At 41.0% G+C, this 19,344-nt stretch overlaps 1 protein-coding gene across 2 annotated transcripts; it reads left to right on the top strand.

Moving 5' to 3' along the window:
• The first annotated feature begins 7,240 nt into the window (after window positions 1–7,240).
• Window positions 7,241–13,372, top strand: LOC147316650 (kelch-like protein 10). Of its 2 annotated transcripts, none has more exons than XM_086313175.1 (5): window positions 7,241–7,578; window positions 9,461–9,947; window positions 10,944–11,522; window positions 12,641–12,790; window positions 13,025–13,372. In XM_086313175.1, exons 2-5 carry the CDS (start codon window positions 9,531–9,533, stop codon window positions 13,322–13,324), a joined length of 1,446 nt encoding a protein of 481 aa, XP_086169301.1. In that variant the 5' UTR covers window positions 7,241–7,578; window positions 9,461–9,530; the 3' UTR covers window positions 13,325–13,372. The 2 variants fall into 2 exon arrangements, with proteins under 2 accessions (XP_086169301.1, XP_086169300.1); XM_086313174.1 differs by lacking the exon at window positions 7,241–7,578 and adding an exon at window positions 7,613–8,528.
• The last annotated feature ends 5,972 nt before the right edge of the window (window positions 13,373–19,344 follow it).

Raw genomic sequence — 19,344 nt, forward strand, 5'->3', positions numbered from 1 at the left:
ATTCCTTATTTCCATCCCCCCCCTCATTCCATTTGTGACGAACATGCTGGAGATTCTCACACTGTTCTGACATAGCACTGTCGATCCCACCTGCAAGGGCCAAAGTCTCTCCTGCTAGTGTACTCTGTACCACTCTCCTGATCCGTTTCGACTGACAACATATGGGCAAAAACTTTCCACCTTCTCCCATCAACATGATAAAATATCCACCTTGTGTGCCTCCATCTGAGAGGTTTTCCATCAAGAAATGACTAAACACCACTAATTTGACGGATTTGCTTTCACCCAAGAACTGAAACCTGGGATCAATAGGAATAGGCTGTAGGTTCTTTATGTACGTATCTTGTTGTACTTGTATTTCATTCTGAAGAGAATAAACCTCCATCCCGATGTAGTTAAAGGGTTAGGGTTAGGGGTTAGATGTGTCAATTATCCAATGACACATCTGCTTACCTGTATCTTTGGCTCGTTTCTCCTCCTCTTCTTTTCTCATTTTTAAAAATTGAGCACCTTATGGCTTTGAACTTTTCTTGTCCATCTTCCATTGGTTTTAATTTTGCACTCCAGTATGAAAACCCATCCCCCAACTCAGGGATCACCACTACATAACCTAATAGACCTACACCTTAGTTCACAGATTAACTTTGCCTAAGGTGTATTTCTGGGATTTCACACAACCCAGGATTCAAATTATGAATACATAATTTACAACATTATGAATGAAATGTGCTCTATTTGGAAGCAGCCGCCCCCCTCCCCTTTCGACGGCTTGTGTGTGAGACTTTAAATCATCAGACTGTAAATTATAAATTTTCAATTGTTATTGCTCCCTTTACCCCGAGTCCTAAAGCGTATATTTATTTTCTTACTGTTCTTATATTTATTGTTGTTTACTTGCACTGCTGTAACTGGAGCCTCGTCGTCTCGTCGTACTGGACTGTATGTAGCGGAGATGACAATAAAGTTTACTTTGACTTCAGCAGCAAGTAGGCGCACTGAGGGCTCTCGCGCTCACTTTTTGCATATAGAATTTTGAAAAAACATTGGTGCAAATTATAAGTCTGTATTATAATGTCTGGTGTTTTCGTGTTTGTTGTTTTGTTTTTATTTTGCAAGTTGGTTATTAGATGCTGCTCCAGCCAGCCAGAGAATCCCCCGCCGCCCCGCCCTCTCCTCTCTGCGCCGCAAGCAGCAGGCGCACCTCGCAAACAGAGGGCGCCCTTGCTCTCAGCAAATGGGCGATAGAAAACCGATCGGTGCCTGTACCATTCCCAATATGTGCTGGCTGACGTCGGGGCAGCATGACTACGAGCAATTATTATTTTTTTGCCGATGTCCGTGATGCCGCCCCCCACCACGATGCCGCCCCGGGCAACTGCCCGTATCGCCCATATCAAAAACTGCTACTGTACATGACATGCAAGTACCCCGTCACCTTACAAAGATCATCTAGCCAGTAGAAGACAGCTGGATCGACTTTTGACACTGTGCCCCCCAGCTTCTGCACGGTGTATTTCACCTTGGTGTACCAGAATAATGAAGCATCTGCCAGGCCATAAACACATTTATTCAACTTCCATATAGTTCCTTTGCTCTGTGCTTCTTCAGGTGGTCGGATGTACATGTCTCAGGTTAAATCTTTACGTTGTAGAAAAGCTGCTTTAATGTCCATAGAGTTCGGTTTCCATTGATTTTGACATATGACTGCTATGACCATCTTCAGGGACTCGGAAGAACATGTTGGTGAGTCTTTGGAAAGTTCTTGAGTGTTTATTTCTTCAAAGCCTCTTGCAACCAGTCTAGCTTGGGTACAATGCCCCCTGGTGTTTCCTTGAGTGTGCACACACACCTTGTTGATAGAAATTTCTGACTTTTATCTTTCTCCACTTCAAACACATTTTTTCTTTTCCAGTTGTCAGTTGTCAGTTCAGTTTGTTTGGCTTGCGAGAAGATATCTTCCTTTACCACTAATATTTCATCTCTGTTTTTGTCTGTGCATGACTTGGCATCTTCAGACCGTGTCACTTGAAGGTTGTTTACTTGCTCCACATCAATGGAACCCATGGATCCAGCAATTTCCTCTGACCTACTGTATTCCACGTTGTACCACTTTCTGTTTTTCCCAGTGGCTTTTCCTGCTCGACTAATTATTTCCAGTCACTTTCAGTTCAAGCTGCTTAGCATGATCTCACATTTGCCAATTTCTCTATCTCTTTCCCCTCTGTTGTGTGTGTTTGTCCCACATATTGCATACTCTGCTTTTGTCCTCAAATCAGGTAGGAAGTGTCTGTGTGGTTGAGCTGGTCTGGTCTGTCTAGACTTCCACTAGATAGATCAGGCTGCACCCACCTGTGAAACAGGTGGAGGGTCACCAGGACATGCAGAACTCTTGCCTCCTTAGTAGAAAGGGCCACTGCCAGAGGCGGAGGGCAGTGAGGCATCCAACCCCCATCTCATCAATAGGGGGGCATGATCTGAAATAACAATAGATTGATAATTGCAAGTTTCAATAAGTGGAAGAGGACATTTATCAGTGACAAATGAATTTATCCAATAGAACATTTTGTGGACAGGAATATAGTCGGAGCATGCCCTGGATGAGAATCCTTATTAGAGCTTCTTTCTAGGTTAGAGAGCACACAGCTTGTACCTCCGGCTAAAATGAGATTGTGTGTTGTCATATCCAGAATTCACGAGAATTAATAGACAATTAAGGTTTCATCATCCCATTTGGGGGCGTAAATGTTGGCTTAAATCAGTTCATAAAGTTGGCCAACCACAGTAATGACCCATAGGGACCCATAGGATCAGATAAAATGGTTGATACAGGAAATGGGACGTTTTTACCAATAAGGATGGCCACCCCTCTGTCTTAGTGTTAAAGTTGGAATGGACTATTTGGCCAACCGAACCAGTCTTCAATCTATATCGGTCTGCTATACAAAGGTGAGTCCCCTGTGGAAAAGACATATCAGATTTTTTCAGTTGTGTAAGCACCTTTTTGTGCTTAACAGGGTGATTCATAGACTTAATGATCCAACTTACAAAGTTGGCTGCATAACCCGTAAGCTTCGCCTGTATATTGACAGCAGCCATAGAGTTATCTAATCAAAGAGCAACAGTATGAATGTGTGTGTGTGTGATAGCCACTAATGTCTAATCACATTTATGTGAATTAACTTATATTTAAGCTATTTTACTTTAAATGTAAGTGATATTTTCTTTTGAAAATCCTCTAAATTAACTAGTTTTAACTATAGACCTGGTAACTAGTCTGGGATATTTGTAGCTGATGCTCCATTTTTGTACCAGTAGGTGGCAGTGTGAGACCATGGTTTGGCCTGTTGTTAGTAGTCAGAAGCATGCTCAGCACTGTTTTCTCATAATGTTACATGTACTCCCTGCCTTATCATTTCTTTCCTGCTTGCAGGCTAGTATTGTACCAGAAATAGAAAATAAAAGCAGTCACACCCGATATATTGCATAGATTTAATTGTAATACTTATTACTTGTTATTCTGTTTTCTTTTTATTCTGTTTCTTCGTTACTCTGTTTCTTTCGCTGCACGTAATTTTCGTTCCACCTCATGTAAACATGTGATGCGAATGACAATAAAGAATCCATGAATTCTTTTGGACCTAATACTGATCTTTGAGGTATGTCACAAGCAAGATCCATCAATTTAGATTCCTACTCATTTATTTGTACATATTGTTGCTTATTCACTACATAGCTTTTTATCAGTCCAAAACCACTCCCCTAAACCCATACTTTCCATTTTTTTTATTAGAATTTCATGATTGACAGTATCGAATAGGGCTGCCACAAACGTTTATTTTGATAGTCGACTAGTCACCGATTATTTTTGCGATTAGTCCACTAATCAGATCATGCAACACAGAGCTTACTGCACCAGCATGCATCTGCTCTAATATAACTATCATTAGCTTACAGCTTTAAGTGTATGTGCTAACTAAAAAATAAAGACAAGATGATAGTTTATTAAATTTTAATTAAATTTGCAGATTGTTTCGGTGAAGTTTAATAAACTCAGCCGTCTGCTCCTTGCTATCTAAAATATAACAGGGCACCGGAGTATATTCTCGAGCATCTCACACTTCTGATGATCAGCTGTCTGCTTGACGTTTATTCAGCTGTGTAAAAACCAATGACTGTATAAACTATAACTTTAATCTCAGCCAAACCGATTTACTCAGGAACAAATAAAATACTGAAAAAACCCAAACAATAACATTTTTAAGTTATCTAAGTGACTTATATATCATGTTTAACCTGAGTAGCGAAAGACGGCGGTGGGTTTGAAAACGATTTGCCAGGAGTCCGGTGTTCTCACGGCTCTAGTGAGCCTTGAACCCCAGCTAGCTATCGAGCTAGTGGGTAACAGACGTCTCCGAAAATGTCGGGGCGCTTTTGAAAATATGTGGTGTCTTGATAAACTGAGCAGATATTTGAAGTTTACACAGCTACATTCTCTCCTGAAATATGTTAAACATTTATTTTGTGACCCAGAAAGAATAATAAGAGTAATATTAAAACTAACTAGCTGCTGCCATTTTTGGAAACTGAGCAGGGCCGCGCTATGAATTCTGGGACACTGCTTCTTCTTCTTCGGGGTTTAACGGCAGCTGGCATCGTTGTACATGCAGTGCTGCCATCTTCTGTTTCAGTCCGTTATTACACTCTCAAATCCTACTACTTATTCCTGCGTCTTTTGGGATCTTACAAAGCTTCAAACGACGCGTCGACTATTAAATTAGTCTTCGACGATTTTGATAGTTGACGTAATCGTGACTAGTCGACTAATCGTGGCAGCCCTAGTATCGAACAGTTTTTTTAATTTAAAAAAAAACTCCAAGTGTGTACTTCTTATTATGTAGGCCAGGGGTGTCCAAACTTTTTGCAAAGAGGGCCAAATTTTATAAAGTGAAGACGCCTGGGGGCCAATGGTTCCTTTTGACTTTTTTTTTCATAACAAAGTTACATGAAAATATAATGAAGAACAATTTTAATAGTCACAATTACCCGTTATTTTTAAAATAGAAATGTACCTAAATAAAAAGACACTCAGGCAAGCATTTACAACTCTAAAGACACAATTCTGCCTTTCATTTATATCTGGAGAGTCAGACAACATTGAACAAACTGTATAGAATACCCTAAATTTCCATGAGTTTGCAATATCTTTGCCTAATGAACATTTAAACAGGCGTTATAAGTAATGAAAAGTGTTCTGTTATCAATAAAGTTTTTTTTAAAGTGAATTTCGCCCTTTGACTTTTACAAGACCTTTCAGGAAGCCAAAGTTTTTCACATACTGGAAGATTGCACAACTGGAAGTTCACTTGCTGCAAGAAATAAACACATTTGTAAATTTACACAATATGTACACAACACACTCAACTATGAATTAAGAGCATAACATCAACAGTTAAAACCAAATCTAAGATAAGATAAGATAAGATAAGATAGAACTTTATTAATCCCTCGGGTGGGTTCCTCTGGGAAATTCGACTTCCAAAAAAAAAAAAAGCACAGCAACGACCGAAGTTACAGTTACAGAATTGTTATATATATATATATATACACACACACACACACACACACACACACACACACACACACACACACATATAAATACAGAGACAATATAAATAAAATATACAAAGGGGATAAATAGAATAAATAGGAATAAAAAATAAAAATACAAGTGAATTGCACATTTCAAGTATTGAGTCTATTGCACTGTTGACTATTTACAAAAAGTATTGCACAAAAGGTATTGTACAGTGAGGTGAAGAGGCACTACAGCTTAGTTGTTCCCCCCTCCTTTGTCCTCCTGTCTCCCCTCCCTCTCCCCTCCAGAGAGGAGTTAAACAGTCTGATGGCGTGTGGGACAAAGGAGTTTTTAAGTCTGTTAGTTCTTGTCTTGGGGAGAAGCAACCTGTCACTGAACAGACTCTTCTGATTGTTTATGGCCGTGTGCAGAGGATGCCCAGCATTGTTCATAATGTCCATCAGTTTCTTTAATGTCCTTTTCTCTGCCACTGTCACCAGAGTGTCCAGCTTCATGCCGACCACAGAGCTAGCCTTCCTGATCAGTTTCTCCAGCCTGGATGAGTCTTAAGAGTTTAACAAAATACGTTTCCTTTTGTGTATTGCATTAGCATGCTTTATGCTTTTTACTGTTCAGAAACACATGAGTAATGCAGGGATGTCACTCCTGGAGGCCTGCTCTTCATTTGATTCAACTGTGCTAAACCAGAAAGAACTAAAACATGCATAGCAGCTCTCCAGTACAGAATTTGGGCATCCCTGGACTAATGAGAGGGGTGATACTGAGATCTAGATTTTAGTAAAGCAATTAGGTCTGCTTTGAGGGCAGTGGTTGAGATGCATAAAATATCACGCAAGTGGGAGTCACTCATCCTTGATCTCAATCGGTTCTTGTTTAAGTTCATGACAGAGAATGTTTGCTCACACAAATATGTGGAACCAAATTGACCCTGTGTACGAGAAAATGCTAAATTCCTGGTTTGAGACCGGATGTGGGGTTGTACATTTCCGGTAGCTTGACTTTGCGGTCAATCGCTACTGCAAAGATATACTCCAAAATCATGTCCAAAACTCAAAAACGGAAAGATCGCGTTAAGTTACAAAGAGCAGAAGGTGGGAACACTCACCACTGTTGTGTCATAAAAAATCTAATGATCAATTTTTACGTTTAAAGAGTTTAGATCGATCAGTTGTTTACATCACTCAACACAAGCAGAACTGCATTACTGCATGCAGAAGACACATCGTCCACATTCAGAAGCACATCTCTGTATAGTGACTGGTCTCGTGATTTAAACAGGCAGATGTTCAGCATTCAAACTACAGGTGAAGAATAGTCAAACCAGATGTTTCCCCCATTATGTCGAGATCAGCTAGTCAAGTACACACCTACACAGTAGGGCTGCACGATTAATCATTAGAAAATCACAATCTCGATTCATATTTATGTGCGATCTCATTTCCAAATGACAACGATTTAAAAAAAAAAAAAAAAAGAAAAAAAAAAAAGACGACGATTGTACCGCATTTTGATCCGGGACGTAATCTGCATGAAAACAAGCGCTCACTCTTTCTGCTCAACAAATGACAAGGGCGGAGCCTTATACCACGTGATACAGAAGCTGTGCCGTGGGATGCTAAAATTAGCAGGGGAAAAACAACGGAGAGCACGTCAGGGATGACGAGAAAGTGACAGGAGAAAATCCGCCCCGGTCAACCACCCAAACATCAATAACGGGAACCTTATACAGCGCTTCCCTATACACGCTGAACTTCCGCAGGCACAAAGAAATTACGAAGGCTATCACTTATCACCTGACCAAAGATATGGCTCCCATCAACACTGTGCAAAACGAGGGATTTAGGAAAATGATCAACACCCTAGACAAACGCTGTCCCGCAACTATTTTTCTATTGTTGCACTACCTGCTCTATACACGCAGTGTCGAGCAATGGTGGAGACGGAATTTCAAGCAGTACAACATTTTGCGGCAACAACAAAACGTGAGACATTTGTTGTTTTTATGTTTATTTATTGTTTTTATGTTCAGTCTCAACTGTTACGAAGTTGATGTGCAGTTAATAAGTGCAATAAATATTTATACTGGAAAAGAGAATCGTGATCTCAATTCTAAGCCAAAAAATCGTGATTCTCATTTTATGCAAAATCGTGCAGCCCTACTGCAGACGATCTCCTCCGTGACGTCTCTCCTGTACAGTGCAGAATCGCTGCATCGATTGCTAGCAGGGTGACTCTGAAGTGCACTACTGGATGTCCACGAAACGTTTTGCAGCGTCAAAAAATAAAATTGGCTACTTGATTTCACCTATCGCTGGTTAGTTTTAGAACATAACACCCGCTGTAAACGAGGGACAGCTGAGAAATATAACATTTGAATCCCTTTTCTCTTTTGCCCTGAGGTGCAGGGAAAAATATTAACAAGTCGATGAACATCATTTACAGATATATTGGGTAAATGCCCAAGACATCTATAGAAATGTAAATCGCTGCTTGATTAATTCATTTGCTTAACTTGTTTTGGACCGTAAACCAGGCGCGAATAGGACACCGGAAACAAAGCTCCCCAAAGGCGTTTCCGCACCGGAAGTAGCATATGCTAACGTGCACACAGTCAATTAACGGAATGATGCACTATGATTTTCAAATATAAACAGAGTAGTGACACTTTCCAGGCAGCATAAGTTAACGTAATCAGTAATTTAGACAAAGTACCTCACAAACTGTAGGCGGCTCTCTAAAGGAAAACACTAAACAGGAGATTTTTTAGAAGTTTAAACATCTTGAGTAACATCTGAATAATGACCAGCGCCCGTAGTACCGTCTTTAGGGAGCTTTTTCTGGATGGACAGGTTTGTGACTCTGTGATCCGAGCTGGAGATGTTGAGTTTAAAATTCACAGGATCATCCTCTGTAACTGCAGTGCATACTTCAGGTGAGCAGGCCTGTGTTGTTTGGCTGTGGTTGGTTCTGCATTTATCCTACTTCAAAGTTTTCATGTAACACAGTGCAGCAGGTATTGGGAGGTTTCAATGTTACACTGTACTTTTTGATCACTAGAAATGTTCTGGAGCAATTTTTAGGGGGGAAAAAAAATCAGTCCTGTATTTTTATTTAGTTATTTATTTTGGGAGGTTTGTTGGGATACATATATAGTGTAGGTTTGTGTTTGACTCCACAATGAGCCGTTAAGAGGTAGTTTGAAAGATTACAGACGCTATAAACTGGCTTTCTGATTATATTTCATCAGCACGACAACAGCAGCAGCAGTTCTAATAAATTTGTGCACAAACTGGCCTGCACCAAAAGGACCACATCAGTGGTGATATTAGCTGTGCCTTCACCAGTTTAGCTGAAATTGTATGTCTAAATAGGCAGGTAATCAATTTAGGGCCAGACTGAGAGGTGGCCAATGATATGCCATTTCTGTTGCAGTGGGACATGTCCGCTCTTTCCAATTCTGTCTAGTCAGTAAATTTGATAATGTGAAATTCAGTTATTATATTTGCAGCTATTTAATGCCTGCTGTCCCCTGTCGCCCTAACCCTGTTACTGTATAGGAATATTTGCTACAATGCCTAGACAACTCTATATCTTTCTGTCTGTCTAAACATAGCAGCAATGCTGAATGTTTTTCTGCACATGTCTGAATAGATGACCTTAAATAGGAGATTGCCCATTTGAAATCAAGTCATTTTAGATTTTTGTTACTTTAATTTCATATCTCTTTGATCACAGTTTGCTCAAGTAAGCATGCAGCTGAAAAATTATACAAATGCTATTTAACTATGAGCTGCACGACATCAGGTACTTTTTAAGTTCCATGACAGAGAGACAATGTGAAAATGCTGATCTGAATCTGCACAGGGATCTCTTCTGCTACAAACCACTACCATCAAACAAGGTCTACAACTTCCCCACTGTGTCTCCAAAAGCAATGAGCCTCATTTTGGAATATGCCTATACCCAATCTGTTGTGGTGACGGAGGACAATGTACTGGAGCTGTTGGCGGAAGCAGACCACTTTATCGTGACTGGCATCATTCAAGCCTGCTGCGACTTCCTGGAGAGGAAGCTTTGTGTAAATAACTGCGTCAGTATCTACAATCTGGCACACTTACACAACTGTCCTGACCTCAGGGGAAAGGCCTTTCTCTACATCCTCCATCACTTTGAAGAGGTTGGTGCACTCTCCTTGGAGTTCCTTCAGCTCTCTGTGCAGCAACTATCAGATCTTATCGAGAATGATGAGCTCAATGTGAAGCAGGAGAGCACTGTGTTTGAGGCCATTCTCAGATGGATCAACTATTCCCCTGTGGAACGTGGGTGTGACATGCCCGCACTGCTCAAGCAGGTAACTGAAAATGGGATATCAATTTAATTGCTCCTCTAAGTGCATTTATTTTGTTTATTACTCAGTGAGGGGCTGTTGAATGAATGGTACAGTTTGAAAGTATAGAAAGCAACTTCCGCTGTAGCAATTTGAATTGGGAATAAAAAATAAAACATAAGCTTGATGCCTGATGCAAAAAAAAAAGAAGTTTGATTGTACACTATTGTGTTTACAGAGTTGGGTGTCCAGGCCGCCCACCTGCTCGCCCATCAGCCTTTTATGGCTGACGTGTAAAAAGCTAAAATTGCAATGGCAGAATTACTCAAACTTAAGGCTTGGTAATAGAGTTAATGTAGGGGAATCATTCTTCTTCATTCTTAATCACATTGGGGGGTGGTGGGGGGGGGGGGGTGTTTCTAATTCACTTGGGAGTGTGCATCAGAAGGTGCTCATCATTTAGTCCTTAATAAATTGTAAAAGTATTATTTACACTTGCGTCCAGATAAAACTGGCCGTTGATTTGTAGTTTCAGAAGTGCATTATTGATAATGTGTCTGAACTGCACTTTAGCTTTTCTGACAGAAAAGTTGACTATGCCCATCGTGTTCTGCCAGAACTTACTGACTGGACCTTAGGCATTTACAACAGGACAAACCCTCATTGTGGGACTTGTTTCTACAGCAGGAGGTTACTCAGTGCTCAGATAATGGCATTGAAACTTGACTGTGGCACCACTGCTTGTTTGGAGGTAATGCCATGACCTGCCTTTGTTGTTTGGCAGGTGATGCTGTGGCTCTTTACAGGTAATGTTAGGGTCTTTAAGGGCAATGCCACAGCTGATTGGAGGCAATGCCAGGAGCTACCATAGCTATCTGGGTGATTCCATGACATTTTGATTATAGGGATAGTGCTATACTTCACTAATGGGTGGTGGCATGGTGGCTACATCCAACTCTTATATACAGTCTAATGTTGTATTTCTTGCCTTTTCCCCTTATGATTCTTGTTTTCATCCAGGTCCGCCTACTATTAATACCCACTGAGTACTTGGTTGGCACTGTGAGCAGAAATGATGTGGTGAGTAGTAGTCCGGCATGCATGGATATGGTAACCACTGCCATGAAGATGCTAAATGAGTCCATTGTGGAGAGACCTATACCCCAAACACGCCTGCCGTCTGAAGTCTTATTGGCCATTGGTGGTCCTTTACCATTTGACAAGATTGAGATGTACAATGTTCGAGCTGACTACTGGGTGCCGCTGAGCTTGACACCGTGTCTGGGATTCTACGGTTATGCTTACCTCAATGGATGTGTCTATTGCATCGGAGGTTTTGATTTCAGAAGCTATTCACGTCATGTGAGAAGGTTCAGCCTCACCAGCCAAACCTGGACAGAGGTGGGGCCGATGCATGAAGAGCGGGGCTTTCTCAGTGTGGCCACACTGAATGGCTGCATATATGCTATGGGCGGGTGCCAAAAGCAAAAGACACTGAAAAATGCAGAACGATATGAGCCTGACACCAACCAGTGGACTATGATTGCATCGATGCACAAGCGCAGGTCAGATGCTGGTGCTGCAACACTACACGGCAAGGTAAGTGGAATTGAGGTAGTGGAAGATCTCTGCCATGTTGGTTTTGTGGAGAAAGTGGTGGACAAAGTTAACTGGTAATGCTAACAACCTTGGTTAACAAGCTGCGTCAATAAAATGTACAGTCAAATAATTCCATTAGAAATGCACCAAAAGATGCCAATGCCTTAATCTGTCAGTAATAATAGATTAATAATAATGGATTGGATTTATATAGCGCTTTTCAAGGCACCCAAAGCACTTTACAATTCCACTATTCATTCACTCTCACATTCACACACTGGTGGAGGCAGCTACAGTTGTAGCCACAGCTGCCCTGGGGCAGACTGACAGAAGCGAGGCTGCCATATCGCGCCATCGGCCCCTCTGGCCATCACCAGTAGGGTAAAATGTCTTGCCCAAGGACACAACGATCAGGACAGAGAGCCCAGGGATCAAACCAGCGACCTTCCGGTTACAGATACGCTTCCCAACCCCCCTGAGCCAAGGTCGCCCCACAAACGGGGTGACCTTGGCTCAGGGGGGTTGGGAAGTACACTTCCCAAAGCAGTCACAAACCCAAATTTTAGCCAGGACGCTATCCATATGGATTAGGTTTTTTTTGGTCTTTTGTGTCTGGCTGTAAAAATGATTTTTAAGGCTATGTAGTTGGATTTACAACATATGGGGATTTATTATCTTTTGGAGCCAGCCAACCAACGCATTTATGCACGGGAACATGAGCCCACAGTAAAATATTACTTTTCTGTGAGCTTCTGTGCAAAAAACATTTTTTTAATAGTCTTATAAAGCTGGCCAATGGGAGTAATTTTTAAAAAGTGAATATTTTTTTTTAGATTTATGTCTTTCCAAGCTCCTTAGAATACGATGACCTGGATGACTGAGAACCTTCACAGACATTTTTAGTGTTTGTAAGTTTTTTCTGGAAGCTGAAACATTTAATTCTAGTAAGGCAAGGCAAATTTATTTGTATAGCACAATTCAACAACAAGGTGATTCAAAGTGCTTTACAGAGACATTAGAAACAAAAACAGATAAAAGGCATGATTTAAAATTGATTAAAACAAGCAAGCAAACAAACTAACTAGTAATTTTGACTTAAACTTGATTTTAATTTCTAGGTGTACATTTTTGGTGGTGTTACTGAAGATGAACCTCTGTCATGTGCTGAGTCCTACAACCCTGACACCAACCAGTGGACACTGATCACACCCATGGAAACCGGGAGGAATGGGGGAGCCGTGGTCGCCTACAATAACGAAATCTTTGTAGTAAGAAGAGCTTAAAACATAATCTTATTACGGACAGAAATTCAAACATGGAATGTTTACTGTACCTGTATTTGGGAGTCTGTATTATTTTCCAAGTACCATGTACTGGGTTATTGGAATGTGATTTCTATAATTACCCTAGAATCAGATATTTTGGAATCTGGAGACCTATTTACTTTTTTACAACAGAACATTTTTACGTTACAGACTGTAACAAGTCCTTTGTCTGCACAGGTTGGTGGCTTTAACGGTATCACTCAGTTGCGTAGTGTCATCGCATATGACCCAAGAACAAGACGCTGGCGCAACGTTGCTCCCATGTTACACCCTCGTAAAAACTTCGGCATTGCAGTGCTGGAGGACCAGCTGTATGTGGTTGGAGGTTCCGACAATGGCGGCTTATTCTGCAATCTGGAGTGCTATGATGAAAAGACCAACAGGTGGTACATTGTCAGCGACAAAGGGATGACCCAAGGTGTTGTCAGTTGTTGCGTTCTGAAGCGACACCCCGATCTGACTGCTTATCTTCCATAATTATTTCACATAAAGAAATAAAGAAATACATTTTTCATCAATAAAAAACTGGCTGTTTCTCTGCTTAAGATCCTGAGGTCTGACATCCCAGTGAAAAAGTCTCTTTTAGCTGAACAGAGAACTTGAACTTTCTTTTCAACATGATGGGCATTGCAGCTTCCACATTTTATGGCCACAAGGGAGGTTAACAGCTATGATATTAAGATCCCATTGGTAAAAGTCAAATCGTTTCTTCACTAATAGGTGATCCATTCAAGCCGCCATCTTCATCTCTACCACCAGCGTTTAGCCAGCTCAACCATCTTCAATGTAGTTTTCTTGCCTACTTTAATGTCCAATTAAAGTAGATGAAATCCAATTAGAGTCACAAATTAGAGTTACTAAGGCTGACTGTAATCGGATCCACAGTTTATGAAGTGAATGCATCGTGTCACATCAGTAAGACTTGAAACTAGCAATGGGACATAAATTCTTCATAAACTGTTGAATTAGGTTATATATCACTTTACAGAAAGAACTTTTTTCCATGTAAATTTTACACAGATGTCATTTTGAATCTCTGCTGGCCTTAAGATATGAGGAAAGTTAAAGTTACTCCAGCTGTGGCGTCAACTTTCAGACGTCAGGCGTCAATTACCTTTTATCTTTTTTTTTAAGACACTGTTTGAGAGAAATATTCATCATGTGTTTATTTCGATAGCAGAAACTTTTTTTTTTTTTTTGTAATTACTGGTTGATTCTAAACAACAGGGCAGCTTCCGTATACTCTGTATAATGTGTTTAAATATGATTGAGCTTCTTTTAGTAGTAGAAAGGGATGTCATTCATGCAGAAGTCAGGTTGCAGGCTCTCAAAGGTGCAGTCAGATGTGTCCATGGCACAGCGACCGCAGTGGCAACTCAAAGCCACAGGGTAGGTGACGATCGGGTCTACACCAGGTGGGCAGGCGGGAAGCTCAAATGTTTTATAGTACAGGTCCCGGTATGTGCACACATGCTGGTACACATTGCTGAATGGTATCTTGATGACAGGGTCCTAAAGGGAGGGGAAATGAAAACAGTGTCCTTACAAAAATGTTGTTATAACACTACAGAAGCAACTGTTTTTAAACAAGAAATTCACCTAAAATGTTAAATGAAGTTTCAAAGTCCTGGTTTTAGGCATAAAGTCTTACTGTTAAACTGTTGTGCATCACAGTGAGGGAAAGTTGATGCTTTCAATGAACCATGTGCCAACACAGTGCAGGGGAGCTACCTAAACGCTACTCCCACAGAGGTTGATTATCTTGTTAATAGTGTTACATCTTCAGTGCGTTCAAGTCTGCATACTGTGCTCCTCAAATTTAGAGCTAATGGACTCCCTGGTATAACTCACAAATGTACACCATAAAGTCATCAAATATACTTTTGGTTCTGAGGGATTTTTAAAAGTAGAAAGGGAGGCAGAGCCTTCAGCTTTCGGGGCCCTCTTCTGTGCAACCAGAGTCAGACACACTCTACTGTTAAGGCTTAAACCTTTTGGGTTTTTTTTTCATAAAACATATAGTTGGGCTGGATCAGGTGACTGAATCCTCCCTTAGTTACACTACAATAGGTCTAGCCTGCCGGAGGCTTCCCATGATGTGGTTTTATTGGATTTATTTTCTTATGCTCCACTCTGCTTTTAATCATTATTTATTATTAATCTTTGGCTCTTTTCCACAGTGTGTCTTTTTTCCCGTCTTCCTCCCCTCACCCAAAATGATATGTTCTTGTTTCACTTGAACAATACCACCTATGTTTGCACTTATGTAAGAACAAGTATCACTGCTATGGAGTTTTCATGTTTTGCATGCAGACTCAGGGCTGCTAGTCTCCTCTTGGCATTTTCTTATTTAAACATTGGTGACTTAGAACCTCAATTAGTTTTTCTTCTTTTATACCCTTTCAAATTCAAATTTTATTTGTCACGTACACAGTCATACACAGTACGATATGTAGTGAAATGCTTGGACAACTGCTCGTGACCTAAAGAAAACAAAAAAGGAAAAGGCTATGAATAAGACAGGAAATAAATATGAAAAATTAAAAAGGGTAAATTTAACTAGGAAGGAATAAAATATAAATTAAGGTTAAAAATGAAATAACTGTACAACACAAATTAGAATGAAGGGTAAATTTAACTGGGAAAGAATAAGATAAAAAAAAAAAAAAAATATATATATATATATATATATATATATATATCTCTTGCCAGCCACGCTGTGGAGTACTTGGACGCGTGTGATGGAGCATTGTCCTGCATGAAAATCATGTTTTTCTTGAAGGATGCAGACTTCTTCCTGTACCACTGCTTGAAGAAGGTGTCTTCCAGAAACTGGCAGTAGGACTGGAAGTTGAGCTTGACTCCATCCTCAACCCGAAAAAGCCCCACAAGCTCATCTTTGATGATACCAGCCCAAACCAGTACTCCACCTCCACCTTGCTGGCGTCTGAGTCGGACTGGAGCTCTCTGCCCTTTACCAATCCAGCCACGGGCCCATCCATCTGGCCCATCAAGACTCACTCTCATTTCATCAGTCCATAAAACCTTAGAAAAACCAGTCTTGAGATATTTCTTGGCCCAGTCTTGACGTTTCAGCTTGTGTGTCTTGTTCAGTGGTGGTCGTCTTTCAGCCTTTCTTACCTTGGCCATGTCTCTGAGTATTGCACACCTTGTGCTTTTGGGCACTCCAGTGATGTTGCAGCTCTGAAATATGGCCAAACTGGTGGCAAGTGGCATCTTGGCAGCTGCACGCTTGACTTTTCTCAGTTCATGGGCAGTTATTTTGCACCTTGGTTTTTCCACACGCTTCTTGCGACCCTGTTGACTATTTTGAATGAAACGCTTGATTGTTCGATGATCACGCTTCAGAAGCTTTGCAATTTTGAGACTGCAAGATATCTCACTATTTTTGACTTTTCTGCACCTGTCAAGTCCTTCTTTTGACCCATTTTGCCAAAGGAAAGGATGTTGCCTAATAATTATGCACACCTGATATAGGGTGTTGATGTCATTAGACCACACCCCTTCTCATTACAGAGATGCACATCACCTAATATGCTTAATTGGTAGTAGGCTTTCGAGCCTATACAGCTTGGAGTAAGACAACATGCATGAAGAGGATGATGTGGACAAAATACTCATTTGCCTAATAATTCTGCACTCCCTGTAAAAATCATGTTCTTTGATGATCATGTCAATAAAATCATGTTTCACATTTTAAAACATACGGTACTTAGAAAAGTGTTCACAAAAATGGTTTTAGAGAACTCACACACATTTTTACTTTTTCCACAGTGCCTGTATGCCTCTTCCAAAACTTTGGGCTTTTCACCCTCACACACAATAATAATATTAAAATAATATTTGTACATAAAAATAAAAATGTTCAAATCTAAATTCTGATTCTAATGAATGAGAATACTTTATCAAATCCTAAGGAAATTATAAGGTTACAGTTGCTCCAAGACAATGAGAACAGTAACAGACTGCATATGTTGTTTTTTAATTTAGTACAAAGTTTACAAAATATAAGAAATAGATGTAATATGTACAAATAGCTCAATTATAAATATCCAGTTTTATGATTATAAGTTTCTGCTGCGCTATATACATATGGACAGTATTTTTTTTTTAAATATCCATGGAGGAGAGAAAAAGAGAACTTATCTCAGACTGAGCTTCTAGTAGGAGATCAGTATGAGAACAGAAAACAAAAAAACCATGTGGTGGGTATGGGGTAAGAGTTTCCCGGTGTAGACAGCAGCATCCAGTCCTGCAGCATCTCTGCGCTGGAGGCAAGTATCTGAGGTGTTTGGAGGGAGGAGGGGGATGAGGGTATGTCTGTGTCTGTATACGTGTGTGTGTGCGCATGTGTATCCTGTGTTCAGCTGAGAGAGTGTCCCTTCACCCGGTTGGGCAGAAGTAAACAGTCCTACAGCCAACCTTTTAGGCTCTCTGCGCCTTGAAGGGTGTAGCGCAGAGAGCCATAACACAGTCTCGTTATAAGGGAGAAGAATTTGTTGTTTTCAGCCACCCTCGGCCTTGAGGTCCTTCTAGCAGTAACTTGGGTAGTTAGATGAGAGAAATGGTGGTTGTTTGGGTTTAGTGCGATCGAGCTGCATCCAATTTTAGAGCAGATCTAAATGTCCGTCAATGATCTGTGTTCAATAAGAACAGTCTGGGTACTCAGAGCCCATCTTTAGGTTTTATAGAACATGACTGAGAGACTCTCTGAGGGTTAAAGTTAGACAAAACTAGACAAGGACATAAGAAACCAAGCAGGAAAGATAAGATGAGGCAACCGCCTCCGTTAGAGCCAAAGAGAAGAAGTCAGTGAACGTGTGAGTTCTGGGTGGTTATAGCTTTTTGGGAAGAAACTATTTTTGAGTCTGTCAGTCTTTGTGCCGATGCACCTGTAGCACTTTCTTGAGGGAAGCAGGTTGAACAGGTCAAAACCAGGGTGGGAGCTGTCCTTGATGTTTGTTGCTCTGTTGAGGCAGCAGAAGGAATAGATGTCCATCAGGGAGGGGAAAGGGCCACAGGTCATCATATGTGTTGCCTTGACTACTCCTCTATCCACCTTAGTGCAACTGTCATAACATGCTGTGATGCAGTATGTCAGCTGGCTCTCAATAGACGAGCAGTAGAAGGTCAGCAGCAGGTTGGAGTCCAGTTTGTGCTTCCTGAGGACCCCTACAATCAATTCTTTGGTCTTTGTCACATTGAGCTGCAAAGGATTCTGCTTGCACCATGTGACAAAGGACTTACTCACAGCCTCACTCTCATCACCCATGTATCCAACCACCACAGAGTCATCAGAAAACTTCTGAAGATGGCAGGTCTCTGTGCAGTGGATGAAGTCTGTGGTGTAGAGGGTAGAGAGCTGGTCCAGATGGGCGTAGACATGATTGAGCAGGTACATGATGGCGTCCTCAGCTCCGAGGCGGGGCTGGTGGGGGAACTGAAGGGGATCCTGTTGTGGCATGACAATAGGCTGGAGCTGGATGAATTTTTCCAGTGTCTTCATGACGTGTAAGTCACAGGCCTGTAATTCTGGGGGCCACTGGGACATGGCGTACCAGTCGGGGGACGAAGGAGGAACTGTATGCATCCTTAACATTAGCATACAGTAGGTCTACAATTCTCTCCCTGTGTGAAAGTTAGCAGTATAGTCAAAGCTGACATGGTTGAAGTCACCCATACATAGCAATGAAGGCACTCGGGTGCTGAGTCTATAACCAGGCTATGGCAGAGTGGATAGAATAGAATAATCCTTTAATTGTCCCACAAGGGGAAATTTGGTGGATAATGTCACAAGCAGCCTCGCCTGTCTAAAGTGTTATGTCCCATGCAGTCCTTGCTATAACTTGTGTCCGTCGTTGGAGCTAACTCTGATAGCTTAGTCAGCTAGCCGCTAACTGGCTTTCTGGGCAGAGATACAATGGCTTGTCCGAGCTGCACTAACCCACCTCTCTTGGATGGACATGGGATGGGTCACAAGTGAGCCCTCAAATATATCTCTGGGTAACATTACTACATTTACTATAATAGCCACACAGGTTTACAGTTGGTTTTGAGCTCGGTCTGCTTTATTTTTTGATCACAGTATGTGAATATACGGTTGTAGTGAGGAAGATATTTTTAATGAGATATTTTTAAGAGTTTGCAGCTCTGTGTGCCACTCTCTCTCTGCTTATACAAGTGCATATATGAGCTCACCCAGCAGTATCTTGCCTTCTCACATCTCTATGCCAGTAATTATTCGAGTAGAATATTTATCTATATAATATTTATTTGATTACACTTTAAATCCAGGTCAGAGAGAGGGTATTGTTTTCTTTTACACATGCACATTTAATAAATTAAAGCGGTACTATCTAAAACAAATCTTTATTACAAATCACTCCGGTTGACAAAAATGTGAATTCTGGCGCCTGGCAGTACCTTGAAGCAGCAGGTACGCCACGTGTTGGAACTGGGGTGAAGTGCACCAAAAC

The sequence above is a fragment of the Aulonocara sp. 'chitande type north' Nkhata Bay genome, linkage group LG12 (assembly GCF_057382095.1).
Source record: "Aulonocara sp. 'chitande type north' Nkhata Bay isolate Kocher_YH1m ecotype deep benthic linkage group LG12, A_spYH_male_GT1.1, whole genome shotgun sequence".
NCBI classification, from domain to species: Eukaryota; Metazoa; Chordata; class Actinopteri; order Cichliformes; family Cichlidae; genus Aulonocara; species Aulonocara sp. 'chitande type north' Nkhata Bay.